Source organism: Capronia coronata, assembly GCF_000585585.1.
Source record: "Capronia coronata CBS 617.96 chromosome Unknown acBCG-supercont1.5, whole genome shotgun sequence".
NCBI classification, from domain to species: Eukaryota; Fungi; Ascomycota; class Eurotiomycetes; order Chaetothyriales; family Herpotrichiellaceae; genus Capronia; species Capronia coronata.
In genome coordinates, this window is record NW_006912897.1 from 1844858 (window position 1) to 1859441 (window position 14584).

General features: G+C 51.5%; 9 protein-coding genes across 9 annotated transcripts; 5 read left to right on the forward strand and 4 right to left on the reverse strand.

Annotated features, from left to right (window-relative positions):
• Positions 1-999: 999 nt before the first annotated feature.
• A1O1_06336 (uncharacterized protein) lies at positions 1000-2230 on the forward strand (the record flags this gene model as incomplete). The annotated part of the gene is made up of 4 exons (XM_007727215.1): positions 1000-1035; positions 1094-1414; positions 1489-1591; positions 1656-2230. 4 exons carry the CDS (start codon positions 1000-1002, stop codon positions 2228-2230), a joined length of 1035 nt encoding a protein of 344 aa, XP_007725405.1.
• Positions 2231-2360: 130 nt separating this feature from the next.
• A1O1_06337 (uncharacterized protein) lies at positions 2361-3239 on the reverse strand (the record flags this gene model as incomplete). Its single annotated transcript, XM_007727216.1, has 3 exons — positions 2361-2536; positions 2598-2829; positions 2886-3239. The coding sequence occupies 3 exons, from the start codon at positions 3237-3239 to the stop codon at positions 2361-2363; spliced, it is 762 nt and encodes a 253-aa protein (XP_007725406.1).
• A 953-nt stretch (positions 3240-4192) lies between these two features.
• A1O1_06338 (uncharacterized protein) lies at positions 4193-5347 on the forward strand (the record flags this gene model as incomplete). The annotated part of the gene is made up of 2 exons (XM_007727217.1): positions 4193-4900; positions 4991-5347. The coding sequence occupies 2 exons, from the start codon at positions 4193-4195 to the stop codon at positions 5345-5347; spliced, it is 1065 nt and encodes a 354-aa protein (XP_007725407.1).
• Positions 5348-5439: 92 nt separating this feature from the next.
• On the reverse strand, positions 5440-7173 carry A1O1_06339 (uncharacterized protein; the record flags this gene model as incomplete). Its single annotated transcript, XM_007727218.1, has 1 exon — positions 5440-7173. One exon carries the CDS (start codon positions 7171-7173, stop codon positions 5440-5442), a length of 1734 nt encoding a protein of 577 aa, XP_007725408.1.
• A 793-nt stretch (positions 7174-7966) lies between these two features.
• Positions 7967-8957, forward strand: A1O1_06340 (uncharacterized protein; the record flags this gene model as incomplete). The annotated part of the gene is made up of 3 exons (XM_007727219.1): positions 7967-8425; positions 8491-8664; positions 8721-8957. 3 exons carry the CDS (start codon positions 7967-7969, stop codon positions 8955-8957), a joined length of 870 nt encoding a protein of 289 aa, XP_007725409.1.
• A 362-nt stretch (positions 8958-9319) lies between these two features.
• On the forward strand, positions 9320-9607 carry A1O1_06341 (DNA-directed RNA polymerase I, II, and III subunit RPABC4; the record flags this gene model as incomplete). Its single annotated transcript, XM_007727220.1, has 2 exons — positions 9320-9531; positions 9583-9607. 2 exons carry the CDS (start codon positions 9320-9322, stop codon positions 9605-9607), a joined length of 237 nt encoding a protein of 78 aa, XP_007725410.1.
• A 221-nt stretch (positions 9608-9828) lies between these two features.
• On the reverse strand, positions 9829-11097 carry A1O1_06342 (anthranilate phosphoribosyltransferase; the record flags this gene model as incomplete). The annotated part of the gene is made up of 1 exon (XM_007727221.1): positions 9829-11097. One exon carries the CDS (start codon positions 11095-11097, stop codon positions 9829-9831), a length of 1269 nt encoding a protein of 422 aa, XP_007725411.1.
• A 541-nt stretch (positions 11098-11638) lies between these two features.
• Positions 11639-12655, forward strand: A1O1_06343 (uncharacterized protein; the record flags this gene model as incomplete). The annotated part of the gene is made up of 1 exon (XM_007727222.1): positions 11639-12655. One exon carries the CDS (start codon positions 11639-11641, stop codon positions 12653-12655), a length of 1017 nt encoding a protein of 338 aa, XP_007725412.1.
• A 699-nt stretch (positions 12656-13354) lies between these two features.
• On the reverse strand, positions 13355-14466 carry A1O1_06344 (uncharacterized protein; the record flags this gene model as incomplete). Its single annotated transcript, XM_007727223.1, has 3 exons — positions 13355-13456; positions 13529-13846; positions 13900-14466. The coding sequence occupies 3 exons, from the start codon at positions 14464-14466 to the stop codon at positions 13355-13357; spliced, it is 987 nt and encodes a 328-aa protein (XP_007725413.1).
• Between the last annotated feature and the right edge of the window lie 118 nt (positions 14467-14584).

A 14584-nucleotide genomic window follows, 5' to 3' on the forward strand; every position in this document is an offset into this window, starting at 1 on the left:
TGCTAGTACCACCGACCAGTCGTTGTCTTATCTGAGGGTGTTGGCAATAGGCCATGTACCTCAGATCACTCAAGATAAGCTGTTTCGACGAAATGCCTGTCAATTGATTGGAATGAGAGGTACACCCGATGCTCGGCAGCGAAAAATAGCGCTCAAAGAGAGAGCTGGAGAGAATATAGCTTGACGCCCGAGAGACTAGGACTCCCTAAATTCCGTCCCATGCGTCCTCGCGCCAATCAGCTGTCGAGGAATGGAGGTACCCCAGGTCCTCGGCAGGTTGCTCGCCGCCTCGCGGATTAGAAATGATAGAGACGATGTTCCGCATCTGTGGTGAGTCTGAGGGGAAGCGGCACTGGGGGACTGATATCTCTGGCGTTTGATGGCACGAGAGCCTGGAGGTGACAGAAAGTGGGTAAAATGAAGCTGCTGCCATTGACCGCTTGAGCTCGCTGGGCTGTCTTGGATGAGTCTAAGGAGGTTGATATGAAGGTACAACCGATATGGACCAGTCTCCACTTTTGACCGTTTGATACTGCGCTATACCCGATCGGGGGGTCCAGTCTACTTCTATATCGGGACAATCGGCGTCAAAACGAACCTTATCACTTGCGGACCCTTTGAAGGTCCAACCGACATTCTACATCGAGGTCGGACGAGCAGGAGGGAGAGAAAGAGACGCTGGGACTGATAAGGTCATGGATCTGTTGCCGCTAGGGGACTCACCTGCATGTCGTGATTATGCACGAGAATGGACCAGAGCCCAGAATACAAGATAGACACCATCATTGTTGAGATGATACTAAGCGAAGATTGACGAGTGGCTGTTGCTTTATGGACACGACGAGCACCGGGTTTGCAGGTCTGCTAGTTATCTAAGGGCCGCAGAAGGGTCCGTATCAATCTCTGGTCCTAGACTTTCCGTCATCGAGTAAACAGCAGTGATCCTGGTCGTTGATACTGACCTCTAGCATAAGCAACAACTGGCATACAACTAACGAAATGATTGAGGTCAATTGTGTTGGAGAGTCTTTCGAGGTGAGTCTCGTGGCGTGTCCAATTCAAGGCTCCTTGTGATCTGATGTTTTGGTCTCAGATTGGCTTTGAGCATGGGACAAAAGCCGCGCCGCAAATCGCCAGTACCATATCTTTCTATGCCGACTTGTTCCAGAAGAAGTGTCACCTGAGTTGGAAGCAAGCATGCTCCAAAGCCAACGGGTTTGCGCCTCACATCCATGAGAACTACCCTCACCTAGAGATTGAGATGCAAGGGATAGCCCAAGGGGCCGGTGTCGCCTACGAGGAGATTCTGGCTCTCAATGTGAGATCTGAGCTGTTTTTCGGGGCTGCTCTGGACGGCTGCACTGCTCTTTCCTGGAAGACGGGAGCAACTTGTTATCTGGCCCAGAATTGGGACGTAAGAATGCCCCTTTGAGACTATTATGCCAGCCCACAGGCCTCAAACTGATTGATCATTGTCAACGTCAACAGTGGATGGTTGAACAAAAGCCAAACCTTGTGCTTCTACGACTCGTCCAGAAGAATAAGCCAACCATCCAAATGGTCACAGAAGCAGGCATGATTGGGAAAATAGGTAAGCAGAGACTGCGCCCCATGCCACTTTCTGACTCTGTGGGTTGTCACTGATCTTCCTGAAGGTCTCAACTCTGCAGGCATAGGTCTTTGCGTCAATGCAATCCGTTGCGCAGGAAGCGATGTCAACCGCACCCCCATTCACATCATGTGGCGGGTGATTCTGGAGAGCACTTCAATTGCTGCTGCTGTGGAAGCCATCAACGCCCACGGGTGCGGAGGGGCATGTCATATGCTGATAGGAGACCAATCGGGGAGCATTGGAGTCGAAGTCACGCATCGAACTATCAAATACTTGCAACCAGACGACAAAGATCGAATCTTCCATAGCAACCACATGTTAGAATCACATCCTGGTACGGACATGCTTTGGGTCAACGACAGCTTGAGCCGGGTCAAGAGAATCCGCCAACTGGCAGATAAGTTGCAAGATGATGTGACTCAAGACTCTCTACAAAAGTTTCTTTGTGACGAAGAGAACTATCCCTGTTCAATCAATCGAGATCAGAGGGGCGAGAGTGATGCCGCCAGCATCTTCAGTATCACCATGGACCTCGGCAAGATTGAGGCGAAGGTCTTGCTGGGACGTCCGAACAAGCCTGAGAAGACCTATGTACTACGCCCTAGGACATTGAGTTAGATACCACAATATATCTATCATTCCTTGATGGAGTCGGAGAAGAGCAGATTCACTTGTGGATAGCATTGGAAAATCACATAGTATCTTAATATTGAGGTGTTGTCCAGGCCAGTCGATCATGACTCTTCCGCTATTGATAGCAGGCAAATTCCTTGTCGTCCCAGAAATTAATCTCTCCCTTGAAATTAGGGGTTACCTTTAAAACCAAATTTGCTATCACAGAGCCAGGCTGATGAGGCTCCACCAGTCGAGGCGTGATGTTCTCAATGTATCTTTGGAGCTCCTCCTGAGTCATGCCGTTGTTGTCTAGATATGAGGTGTATAGTCAGAAACCTTCCTCTGCAAGTCCTTGGAAAGATATACTTACATCCACCCTTCAAGATCGCTTGGACCATAGGAGTGTTGACGACGCCTGGATACAGTCCAACAGCAGTGATATCCGGTTCCTCCAAGGTCACCACTTTGATCACATAGTTGACCGCCGCCTTGGTCGCTCCATAGGCGCCCCATGCTGGGAATGAGACTTTGTCTGCAGCGTCTGACGATGTGAAGGCAACTCGGCCTTTGGTCTTTCTCAATTCTGGAATCACCGCCTTCAGCTACAGTCAACTGGTCAGCAACAGTCCAGATGCTTCAGTCATGAGGCTGTACACACCATTGAGATGTGAGCAACCACATTGATGTTGAAGATCTTTGTCCAGGCGGCCGGCTCGACCTCAGCTATCCTCATGACCGGCGCCATGATGCCAGCATTCAAGGCCACTGCGTCCACCTTACCCCAAGTGTTGACAGCGACTTCCACAGCCTTGAGGTTGGTCTCATGGTGGCTAACATCACCGACGACATATTGAACTCTGCCGACACCATGTTTGGCCTGGCATTCTTCCAGGGGGGCCTCGTTCAGGTCGACCAGCACTACGCGTGCATTCTGTTCCATCAACTCGCTGACGATAGCAGCACCAATGCCGAAACCTCCTCCCGTCACAATGACAACAGGTGATTGAGCCATCTTGTCTGGCAATAGTTGCTTGCGTAGAGAAACGGGGGGACGGCTGACTCTGGGATATGTTTCTTTCCTGGTCTTTCCACCTCTCTACGGTATATCAGATCTCCTTAAGGGATGATAGGGGCCAGGATCTCTAGTCGACATGACTTGTGGGTTATTTCGTTGGCACAGCCTTCGCCCCCTAATCTTGCCTTGCTCAGATAACATCACAGCCTCCAATCTGTGCAATCCTTGCCTAGATTACTTGATAACTGATGGTTGCTACGCAGTAAGATGTCTCGACGTTATCCATATGGGTCCAACGACGTGTTGAGGCTGCAGAAGGTACAGCCGACAATAGCGGGTCTGGACTTTTACTGCATAGACAAGCGAGAGAACAATATCCACATCCCACATCTCCCGTTCCCCATCGTACAGCTTTACATTGTGTTACCAGGCTAAGGTAAAGCGGGTTTCGGCGATTCACTTGTTACAGAGGCCATTGGGTATTTCATCGGACGCACACATCACACATTGATAAGATGCAACCAGCTCGACGAAACAGAGCAGCCAGCCTCGTTATTCATTGAAGGTACAACCGAGATAACGATAGCTGCTAACCATGGACATCCAGATCACGGCGGACAATGCAGATCGGCGGGTCGAAACGCAGCGGAGTTCAGTATGAACAAGCGACCCAGACATCTGGACACTGCCGTGGTCGTTCACGCGGTCAGGTCTCTATCTATCCTCGGCTGTACCTTCAGGACACTGTCTTTCCCCTTAAACCTGTGGAGTGCTTTGCTGGCAGACTTTGGGGAGCGGGTCTGGGGAATTGCTCGAAAGATGGGAAGGTTCTTATCTATCAAGGTGCAGTAAGGATATATTGATCTTGTTGGTATAACTATTCGAGTTCTGAGTTCCATCGATTGTTCAAGCCGCATTTGTTGTGTTATTTCTCTCTATCAACTACCAAAATGGACTCCAAAACCTTCGTGTCAGAGCACTACGACTATCCAGTTCAAGAAGAAGGGCCACCACGCCTGGCCTTGAAAGGCGAAGCAGCTCAGCCCCGCATCCACTTCGATCCGAAGAAGCATTTACGATTCCAGCTGCCGGAAAAGACATATACGCTCGAAGACCTCAAATACAATGTCAAGCAATCCGTGGGCAAAGTGGCCGCGACGGACCCTTTCCCACTGTTCACGCCCGAGGCTGTGATTGAGATGCGCCGCGAGCTGCTCAGCGAGCGCACGATCAAGAATTGCATGACCTACACACGCCCAGGCTCCGTTCAAGTCCGAGGCGCCTGCCCGCAGTACGCCTCCTTCGTCTACGAGGCATGGACGCACCCGGAAACGATCATGGCGGTGTCCGCGGTCGTCGGCCTACCAGTCAAGATCAACATGGAGCAAGAAATCGGTCACACCAACATCCAACTTGGACCCACAGGCTTGGAGGGGCTCAAAAGCTTGACTCCGGAGCCGTTGGTGCCCGAGAACCCCCCGGTGGATATTGAAGAGGAAGATATCAAGGAAGACAAAGACACTGATGTGATCGAATGGCACAATGACATGTACCCGTGGTCCTTGGTCGTTTCGCTTTCTCTGCCACAAGGACAGGGTGGAGAGACTGCTTGTCTGTGTGGAGACGGATCGATCATCAAGGCTCCTAAACCCGATGTCGTAAGTGGAAGCCAATGTTCTTACCTTGTCCCCTTTCCCAGCTCCTCAGTTGTGGTCTCTTGACTCGAAATTGACTCTTTAATTGGACAGGGTTACGGTGTTCTTCTTCATGGAAGCGTTGTTCTGCACAAAGCCGTCCGGGCCGTTGGTGCTGAAGAGCGTATCACCATGGTCTGCTCGTGGTGGCCGGCAGACCCTCTACAGCATGATAACTCCAAAATCGCCAATACACGGGACGTCTCGTTCAAGCCGGAGATGTATTATCAGTGGGCCACGTATCGCTTGGAAACGCTGGCTGCCAGATGTGCCGCGAAGGCAAAACAATACCGTGAACATCATGAGAAGAAGGAGAATTACTCTGACGCCGTGGTTGATCCTCAGGAGTTTGCTGAGTGGGCAAAGGAGCAGATAGCTTACTTCGAGAGGACTTATGACCATATGAAATAGATATGTGTATATTGACTGGCATGGAATGGATGTAGTCTACATTTGTGTATGGTAGTTGCATATCGGGAGCTGAATCATAATCACTGGTCTAATCATACAAGGCTAATATTCTCACTGACGGGAACCACATACTTCTCCCAATCATTTCTGGAATAGTGGCTATCAGCAGTCTGCGAGAAAGGATCCTCTTCCATGTCTCTGGCCTGCCAAACCTGACTGATGATAGCTCTCATACGATCAATGTTGGACACGGTCGAAGTTTCCATGATATGAAGGACTTCCAACACCAACTTCCGCCCGTGAACAGGACGACCGGATCGCTCATCAATCCACAAGTCGTCATTATAGTTGTTTAGCTCGACGGCAGCGACAAACACGGGCCAGGTAAGGCCAGTCATGAAGCCCTTCTCAATAAAGCCGACGACCTGGCGCATGATCTGCTCGACCAGATAGATGACATGTGGCGTCGTCGGTAAGGTGTTGTACAGCGCACAGTTCAGATAGAGCAGAGCTGCCAGACGCTTGATACTGGCAGACATCATGAGAAATTCGTCTTGATCGTTCTCCACCGCTTGCTCGAGACTTTCCAGCTTGAACCGGGCCACGGCACAGGCATTCACAAATGCATCGGTAATGGATATCGTTGGATCCGCGTACGCCGCTCGACTCAGTTCCGTGATGGTGCAGAGCAACGCAACCAGTTCGGGGCTGCAGCCCATCCAGACATCGACCACCTTCTCGCCGAAGTTCCAGTAGTCACGACCAAACAGGGGTACTTGAGCACATGCCGTCCGGCCGATCACGTCGTGGAAGGCGAAGAACCTCTCAGCAAAGGCGGTCAGGTCGTTGACCTCGACCTCGGTACCTGGAATGCGTTGCAGCTCCTTGCGGAATCTCACCATGTCATGCGCCCCCTTCAGATGAACGACCCAACCCTTGTCGCAGTCTTGGATGATCTCGTATAAGCAGAGCACCACCATCGTGATCAGCGTGTCAGAGCTGGCAGCGACTTTCTCGGGTCCTTCAACGTGGAACCTGTTTTGTAGTTCCTGGAGGACCTGTGCTTTGAGTTTCATCGCTGGCAGTCTCCAAGCCGGCTCCTTCTTGGCCCGATGACATGCCGACAGAGCCAGAATAGACAAAATTCCCGTGTTGGAATTCGTCAGCGTGAAGGGGAGAATGAGATTGGCAAAAGGCGATTGTGCCAGCTTGCTCGAGGTCGTGAGAGGACATAATTTTTGGACGTAGTAGTTCAACAGCATGGATTGGTCTTCGTCAACTATGTGCGGGATCAGGGGCAGCGACCGTGACCGGGTCAAGGCGGTGGAATAAGAGTTGATCGGATATGGGCTTGAGTCGGCCTCCAAGGCGGCATTGAGCCTGGAGGCGAGGCGTTGTAGATGCGCTCCGCCATAGCCAGCAGCCTGCCACGCCTGGGAGCCGTTGTGTCTGTCTATCCGGAGAGGCTCTTCGAATGTTTGGGCGGAATAGTTGAGGAAATGATACGGGTGGATTGGTGGCACGGGGACTGGTCGCCATTGACCTGGTATGGCCGGTACCGAGGTTGAGGGGAAGGTTGCCGTCGACGAAGACGAACACCCGGACTTGGACCACACTCCTGCCCGGCCAAAAGCTCGCCCTTTGGACACGTAGTCCTCCTCCCATCGGATCTCGCTGCCATAGTCGCATTGTCGCCGGGAAATCTGGCATCGGTGACACGTGGGCCGTTGTTCATCGCACTTGACTTTGCGTGAGCGGCAAGTCAGGCAGCCTGCCCGCGTGCGTGGCTTGGGCGGTAATTGACCAGGCCGGCGTCGACGGCCCATGACGAGAACTGATGAAGGTCCAGCCGTTCCATGCGACCTAGGGGTTTCATTTGTAGTTGTGACTGGACTAGTAGTCTCGAGGGAACGTGTGAGAGAATGGAGCCCTGGCTCGAGGTGGATCCGGGACGCAATGGGACAAGAGTAGTAGATAGCAAGGAACTGCGTGAGAGGTCGTTCTATGCAGTCCACCCTTTGGCTGGTCTGTCTTCGAAGTGACTATAGCTTCTGGGATCTGACAGAACGATTTGATATATGCCAATCTGGTTATGTGGACTGAAACTCGCCTTATCTGTGCGACCACCAGCGTGGATAGAGGCGAGACCCACATGCTCGAGAAGAGGAGAGTGGAGTGAAATTGATAAGGTCCAACTCTGGTAACAGTCGATACCGTATCTTGTAACTGCCCGTAACATTGTCAAGGCTTGAGAAAGGCATCTTTGCTTCTTGACTTGTGACTTACTTCGAATCGTTCTTCCTCGTTCATTGACACAGTGAGACAGTAAGCCAGTGGCAGGGAGGATACTTTGGTTTATTTCCTTTTCGCGTACTCAACTGAGGTGTCCACCAGGCTCGACAGGCGAAGTGCAGTCGTCCCCACCATAGGCTGAGCCAGTGATTCAATATGATGCCGAACGTTGAAGGTGTCCCAGACATCGGCGCTGATGCTCCAGTAGTGATGCAATCTGGTTGAACCGCAGCTATACTCGTTTCCAGAGGTTGGTCCAATGTCATCTTTGTTGATCAAACCCGCGAAGAAAGTTTGCCACCATTGTTCATCTGACTATCTAACACCATGGGGACAAAGAGAATATTGATCGGCTATGGCATTGATGTCGATGCTTGCTCCAGCGCGATCAATACTCGAGATGGTGCCAAACCCGACCTGACCAACATCTCGCGCGGTACATTCGGGGCCACTGTCGGTGTCCCCCGTCTTCTGGATCTATGGAAAAAGAAGAACATCACCTGCTCTTGGTATATTCCGGGTCATACGCTGGAAACTTTCCCAGAAGAGATGGCTCAGATCCGAGATGCTGGACATGAGATCGGCTTGCACGGTTACACCCACGAATATCCAGGAGATCTCACCCGTGAACAGTTTGAGACGACTCTGGCCAAGACGATTGAGATTCAAACCAAATTCTGCGGCAAGAAGCCTCGAGGGTTCACAGCTCCGGCGTGGAAGACGAGTCCAGATATGGTGGAGGTTTTGGAACAATATGGCATCGAGTATGGTGAGTGCGAGGAAAACGTGCCATAATCGTTGCACGCTGCTGACTCCCACCGGACCATTCCTTCATGCACCATGACTTCAAGCCCTATTTCGTGCCCTATGGCCGGGAGCGGTTCAAGGCTACAGACTACAAGAACCACCCTGGGACGTGGATGGTGCCGTTGCAGCAAAGCTCGCCGTCAAAAATGGTTGAAATTCCTGGTAACTGGTCCGTAGACGACTGGCCGCCTTTCCAATTCGATCCATGGTCCAATTCGGTAAGTCACTTTCATCGATCGCTAATGGTAAGAAGCTTATGGGAGTCAAACACCAGCAAGGCTACGTTGATCCCTTCAACATCCAACGGCAATGGCAAGAACAGTTTCAATGGTGTTACGAAAACTATAACACATTCATCTTTCCCATCAGCATTCATCCTCAAGTCAGCGGACGGCCTCATATCCTCAGGATGCATGAGAGGTTCATCGACTGGGTCAACAATGAGCATGAAGGAGTTGAATGGTGCACTTTCGCGGAAATGGCAAAAGAGTTCAGAGAGGGGAGGATCTAGACACCGCAAGAAAACCCGATCCAGACATGCCGATGAGCCACCGTGAGTGTCCTGGATATCTGATGATCATTGATCAGCCCGCGAGTTAGAGTGATATAGATAGATTAGTAGTGAAGAAAGTAAGAAGACGATGAAAGATGGCTCGAAGGAGAAGTTGGAGTGGGGATTCAGTCACGTGACTTATAATTCCATCACGTGACCGCTGCGTTCATCAAAACTTCGCCCGATGGATCATTTGGTCCGGATCGCATTTGTCAACGCAAAACGATTTCAACACCACTCCCTTTTCTCAAAGATCATCTGTTCCGTCTGTCTCCCATCTATCCATACCTGCACACTCACTCGCGCTCACTTCGCTCATCATGTCGTCTCAACGAGAAGCCTACACTCTCCCCACGCAGTCCAGCGGCTTCAACCAGTTTGCTTCCGGCTATGCGGCAGGCGACGCATCTGGTGGCCCAACCGTTCAATATGTCTGTGGTGAATGCGCCGCAAAAGTCAGTCTAGGAAGAGGAGATGCCATCAGATGCAGCATGTGCGGGCACCGAGTGCTTTACAAGGAGAGAACCAAGCGGTATGGCTCAGCGTTCACGGATGCCTAAGTCTCGTACTGACAGAGTCCTAGCATGGTCCAGTTCGAAGCCCGATGACCCATGAAACGCGAGAGAAAGCGCGAGACAGGCCCTGCGCGAGGGGATATGAATCAAACTGGTCATTCTGTGCATAGCGATGGCGTACTACGGGATGGAGGAAGGACTGAATGTTTTTTTGAGAATCAAGGCATAAGAGGCCAAGCAAAGAAAACAACCATACATGCGGGTGGGAATTGCCGGATAGCAGGACACCATGCTTCAACTTTGACAGTTTCCGTCTATAAACTGTTGGTGAAATCTATGAACTTTTGAAACTCATCCAAGGCTCTTCCGCTCTCTATGCACCAGCGGGCTTTCCTGACACCCTCCTTCCATCGTCCTCCTGCCGGCCCTCGCTCTTTGATGACTTCGCCGCTTTCGCAAGTATCTGCTTCACAAGCGCCGCTTACAACAAGGAGCGCCGCGACGTTCATCAAGACGAAATGTAAGATGGGGTCATCCGGGCTTCTCTCGTTGCGCAAGATGCTCATCAAAACCTCGGCATTTTGTCTTGGGAGTTTGCCGCCTCCAACCTCGGACAATGGGTGTGCAGGAAGACCGAAGTCAGCCGGTTCGATTTCAAACTTCTCGATCTTGGCCACGTATTTCGGAGGTGCCTCGTCGTCGCTTGTGCCGTCGTCTTCCTCGTCATCAAAATTCCCTTTGTATTCGGGGTTTTTCGATTCTCTTAGTAACCAGCAGCTTGTCTTCCCAGCGCAACTGATCTCGTCCAGATCTTCCTGGCCAGAGACTACCAATGCCTTCGTCGCGCCCGACAGGAGCAACGCCTGCGCATAGATTAGCCCCAGCTTCTGGTCTGCCACTCCATACAGTCGAGTCTCAATATGCGCGTCGACAGGATTCGCCAGAGGGCCCAACAGGTTGAATATCGTGCGCAGGCCCAACTCTCGCCTTACGGTGGCAGCATATCTCATTCCTGGGTGGAAGTTGGGCGCAAACAAGAAGGTGTAGTTGGTATGCTCATATGCGTCGGCGAGGTGCTCGGCGGTGAGGGCTTCGATCTTGGGTGGTGTGGGAAGTATAGCATTGAGGACGTCGGCGGATCCGGACATGGATGTCTGGGCTCTGTTGCCATGCTTCGCCATGATCAAAATTGGCGAAGCAATGATTGAGGACGTAGTGGAGATGTTGAAGGTAGAATGCAAGTCGCCTCCTGTGCCAGCAATGTCACATAAGCCTCCTCTGTATTCTCCCAGTTTGCGCCTCCTCTTTCCCACCGCCTTTTTCAATTTCTGCTTGTCGAAAAAGACCGCCGCATCTCGCATTGCCTGTGCACATTTTGCAATGACATCTGGGTGTCTATCCTTGCCGCTGGAATGTAGTAAGGTCAAAAGCGCTGCCAGCTGCGTCGTGGTGAGTCGATTCTCAAACGTCCTCGAGAATGCTAGTGCTATATCTTCCACGTCGACGTCGTTGTTCTGTGGTGCTGGGGCGGAGAGCTTTTTTAGTAACGGCGCAATCGAGACATGTGTGGGAGGATTCTCCATTTTCCGGGCGCACAAAGACCTTGTGTCGTCTTATAAGCAAGCGAGAGCTATTTCAAGTTAGGGAGGTGCAGTCCACGGCGTTCCGGAAGCAAGACATGAGACGATGGCATTTGACTCTGGTGCGAGTGTAAATATCTCCGGGCAACCTTTCGCGGCGGGCTTGCGCGGGCTAAAAGCGGCAACCCATTTGCCTCCGAGATGAACCCCCTTTATTCGGTAGAGAGACAGTGAGAAGTAGGTGCAGACGTCAATTTAGAGCAGAGTCATCTTGCAAGATAGCCTGGATTCTTCTTACAGAATCTTATATACTGGGGTGTTGCGTGGGAAGGCTGAGACTCAAGGGGTACAATCACCAGACAACATCGTTGAGGCGGCGGTATTTTGCAAGGCTGGCGACGCTGGCACGTGACGTCGAAAAGACTGCGTCCATTGGCACTTCGAATGGTGAATTGCTTCGACCGCCGTCAACTTTGCATTTTACAACTGATCTCCTCCAATCTCGAAACCTTTCCTAGCCTCATCGACGTCTAGAGGAGTGATCATGCCTCCTCGTCTACGGCTGCGTTCACTTGCGCAATTAGCGGACCTACAGCTCCAGCGAACTGCCTACACATGCGGCAGATGCCAGTACGCGACAGCAGTAGCTACGACACCGGCACCGTCTGATGCACAAATACATGCCTCGATACCTTCATTATCACGATATTCACCCGTCCAGCCGCCGTCACATCGAAATCCTGCGTATCGGAAGTCACAACTCCTGCGATCCTACGTTTCTCTTCTCCAGACAACGCCTATGATAGTTTTCTTCCAACACACCAATCTCAAAGCCATAGAATGGGTGGGCATCAGACGCGAACTGAGGGCCGCACTTAGGAAAGTCGACGAACAGCTCGCCAGGCAAGGATCGCCGCCGGAAGATCTGATTGCAGACGCTATCAAGATCGAAGTCATCAAGACTAACATTTTCGAACCGGCACTTCGTGTGGCAGAGTACTTCAAGCCTGGACAAGTGCAACTTCCACCCGAGCCGATCGGGGGATTGAGCGGGATATCTTCAGAAAAAGAAGATCCTTCTCTGACGCATGCGCTGTCTGAAGCAGCATATAAGGTGGCGAGCGAACACAAGGGCGAGCATCCTCTGACGCCTGTCCTTGCCGGTGCTGTCGCGATTCTGACCTTCCCTTCTGTCTCGCCGGTGCATCTGAAGACCGCCTTTTCTATCTTATCTCCCCAACCACCGACTTTCCCGGCTCCTACACGTCGGGCAGTCCCGTCGTACTACGAACCTCCGGTCCAGGATGGTCTGAAGAAGCTGTTGCTCTTGGGCGCGCGCATCAATGGGGACGTGTTTGATATGGAGAGTACGAGATGGGTCGGGAGCATTGATGGTGGGATTGATGGATTGCGTGCTCAATTGGTGGCTCTTTTGCAAGGATTTGGTGTCGCACTTACAAGCACCCTGGAAAGCGCGAGCAGGAATTTGTGGTTCACCATGGATAGCCGAAGGAACATGTTGGAAGGGGAGCAAAAGCCTAAAGAGGAGAGCAAGGAATGAACCCCGTCACGACCGTACGAGAGTCGTTTGTGTGGGGCTGGTGTGGTACGCGCCATCGGATTTGCTTCAACTCCGAAGGACGCTTTCTGATCCAGCAGGCGACGTTGCGAAGACATGGTACTACAGACTGGGATCGTCGGCTTGAAGCTTGACAAGATATACAGGATTGAATGCCACTCCGGAGACTGGAGAGATAATGTGTTTGTGGCTACCAACTCCAGGGACAGTCAGCTAAGGAGTGTTCGACTGGAAAGCAACACCGCTGTTACAATATGGATTGTGAGATTGACGGCAATCGAAATATTGGTTGATTTCTATGTAGAGTACTCGTTGACCCACGTTGTGCCCGCCCCTTTGGTTTGAAATCGCTATAACCATCACCTCCACCGTGAGTGCCGCTAAAATACACAATCCTCCTGTGTCTGATGCAACTTTCATCACGAATGACGTCCAAGTGGTTGAGGGTACAATCACAAGCATTCATTCATCATCTGATCCAGGAACCCAGAATGCCGGTCTAACTGCTCTCTTGCAGATACAATCCCCGCCACAAGCATTTGGTATGAGGATAGAGACAAGAGATCAAGCCATGGCGTACGTGGAAATGATGCTAATGGACCAGTACACACCGACCTTGTTATGTTCACTTCTGAGACCGTCGACACAACAGAACAATTGCAACATGAAACATGAAACACACTATGATGTCCGTTTCCGTGAGCGTGGAGAGTCCACACCATAGACAGTCTTGTATTCTTCTTCGTACCGGGCTGCGTCCGCGGCTGCCTTGTCCTCATAAGGCTGTGAGATTTAATTAGCAAAGATGTCCAAAGCAAGCAATTTGTCCTGTAGAGAACTGCTGGCAGCACGTACCTTCTTCTCGGATGGTGACAAGCTCTTCCACTCCTTTCCCACAAGCTTGCCTGACTCTCCAACAGACATTCCCTTCAGATCTCCAGACTTATGACGGTCTGTAAAGAAGAAGGAGTATGCATTCTGTGGCGCTTTCACACTCCGGTCATCTTTGATGGACAGGAATTTGGTTTTCTTGCCTGCCGCCTTCGCCTTCTTAGCGAGCAGTTTTCGGGCGTTATTTGCTTTCTTGATTTCAAGTGGCGTAAAGCTCTGGACCCATCTCTTGTATGCTTCGATGTTCTTCTCCTTGTTCAGGTTGGCTTGGTGGTTGTATTGCTGCGCAAATAGTTAGAACTCGGCCGTAATATTCTGAAAGGGAATTTGATTACCTCGCGCTCTTCAGGAGACAAATTTCTGTATCTGGCAGACGCTTCTCCGGCGTTGCTCTTGACATCACCACCTTTCTTCGCCTCCTCCACAAATACTAAAGTGAAGGCTGTCTGAGGGAGCTGTTTTGGTTCCTGCAGTAAAGCAGCAGCGCGAAGGTCCGCTGCGTCTTGTCGTTGCTTCTGAAGGATTGCTGTCTTGCTCAGAGGCTTCCTGCCCTTGGGTTTGGCTTTCTTGACAGCCTTTTTCTTGGGCTTCTTTGTGGTCTTCTTTGCAGGTTTGGCTTCCTTGGTGAGCGTTGTGGCGCGGCGCTTTGGAGGATCGCGTCCGGTGTGACTTTTTGGTCTGCTTGCCGGCTTCTCAGTGGCTGTCGCATACGTTCTTGCATGTTTGTATCCGGAAACACGGTTCAGGTATGTCCGGCGACTGTAGGGTCGTTCACCACTGCGTGTGCAGTTGCAAGAAACGCGTAGTAGGGGGCTGTTCGCAGCAGGTCGCGTGAACAACCAAGTCCCCCTACCGACAAGCTGCTTGGACAAAGTCCGGGAATAAGGCAGTGTGGCCGTCATGACGACCTGAAAATAGCGATGACTGAATCTGAGAAGGTAAATCAAAGCAAGGAGGCCGGCATTGGAATGGAGATGATATCAGTTCATGGAGCCACCTCTGTTAGTATTCGGTGGCTGG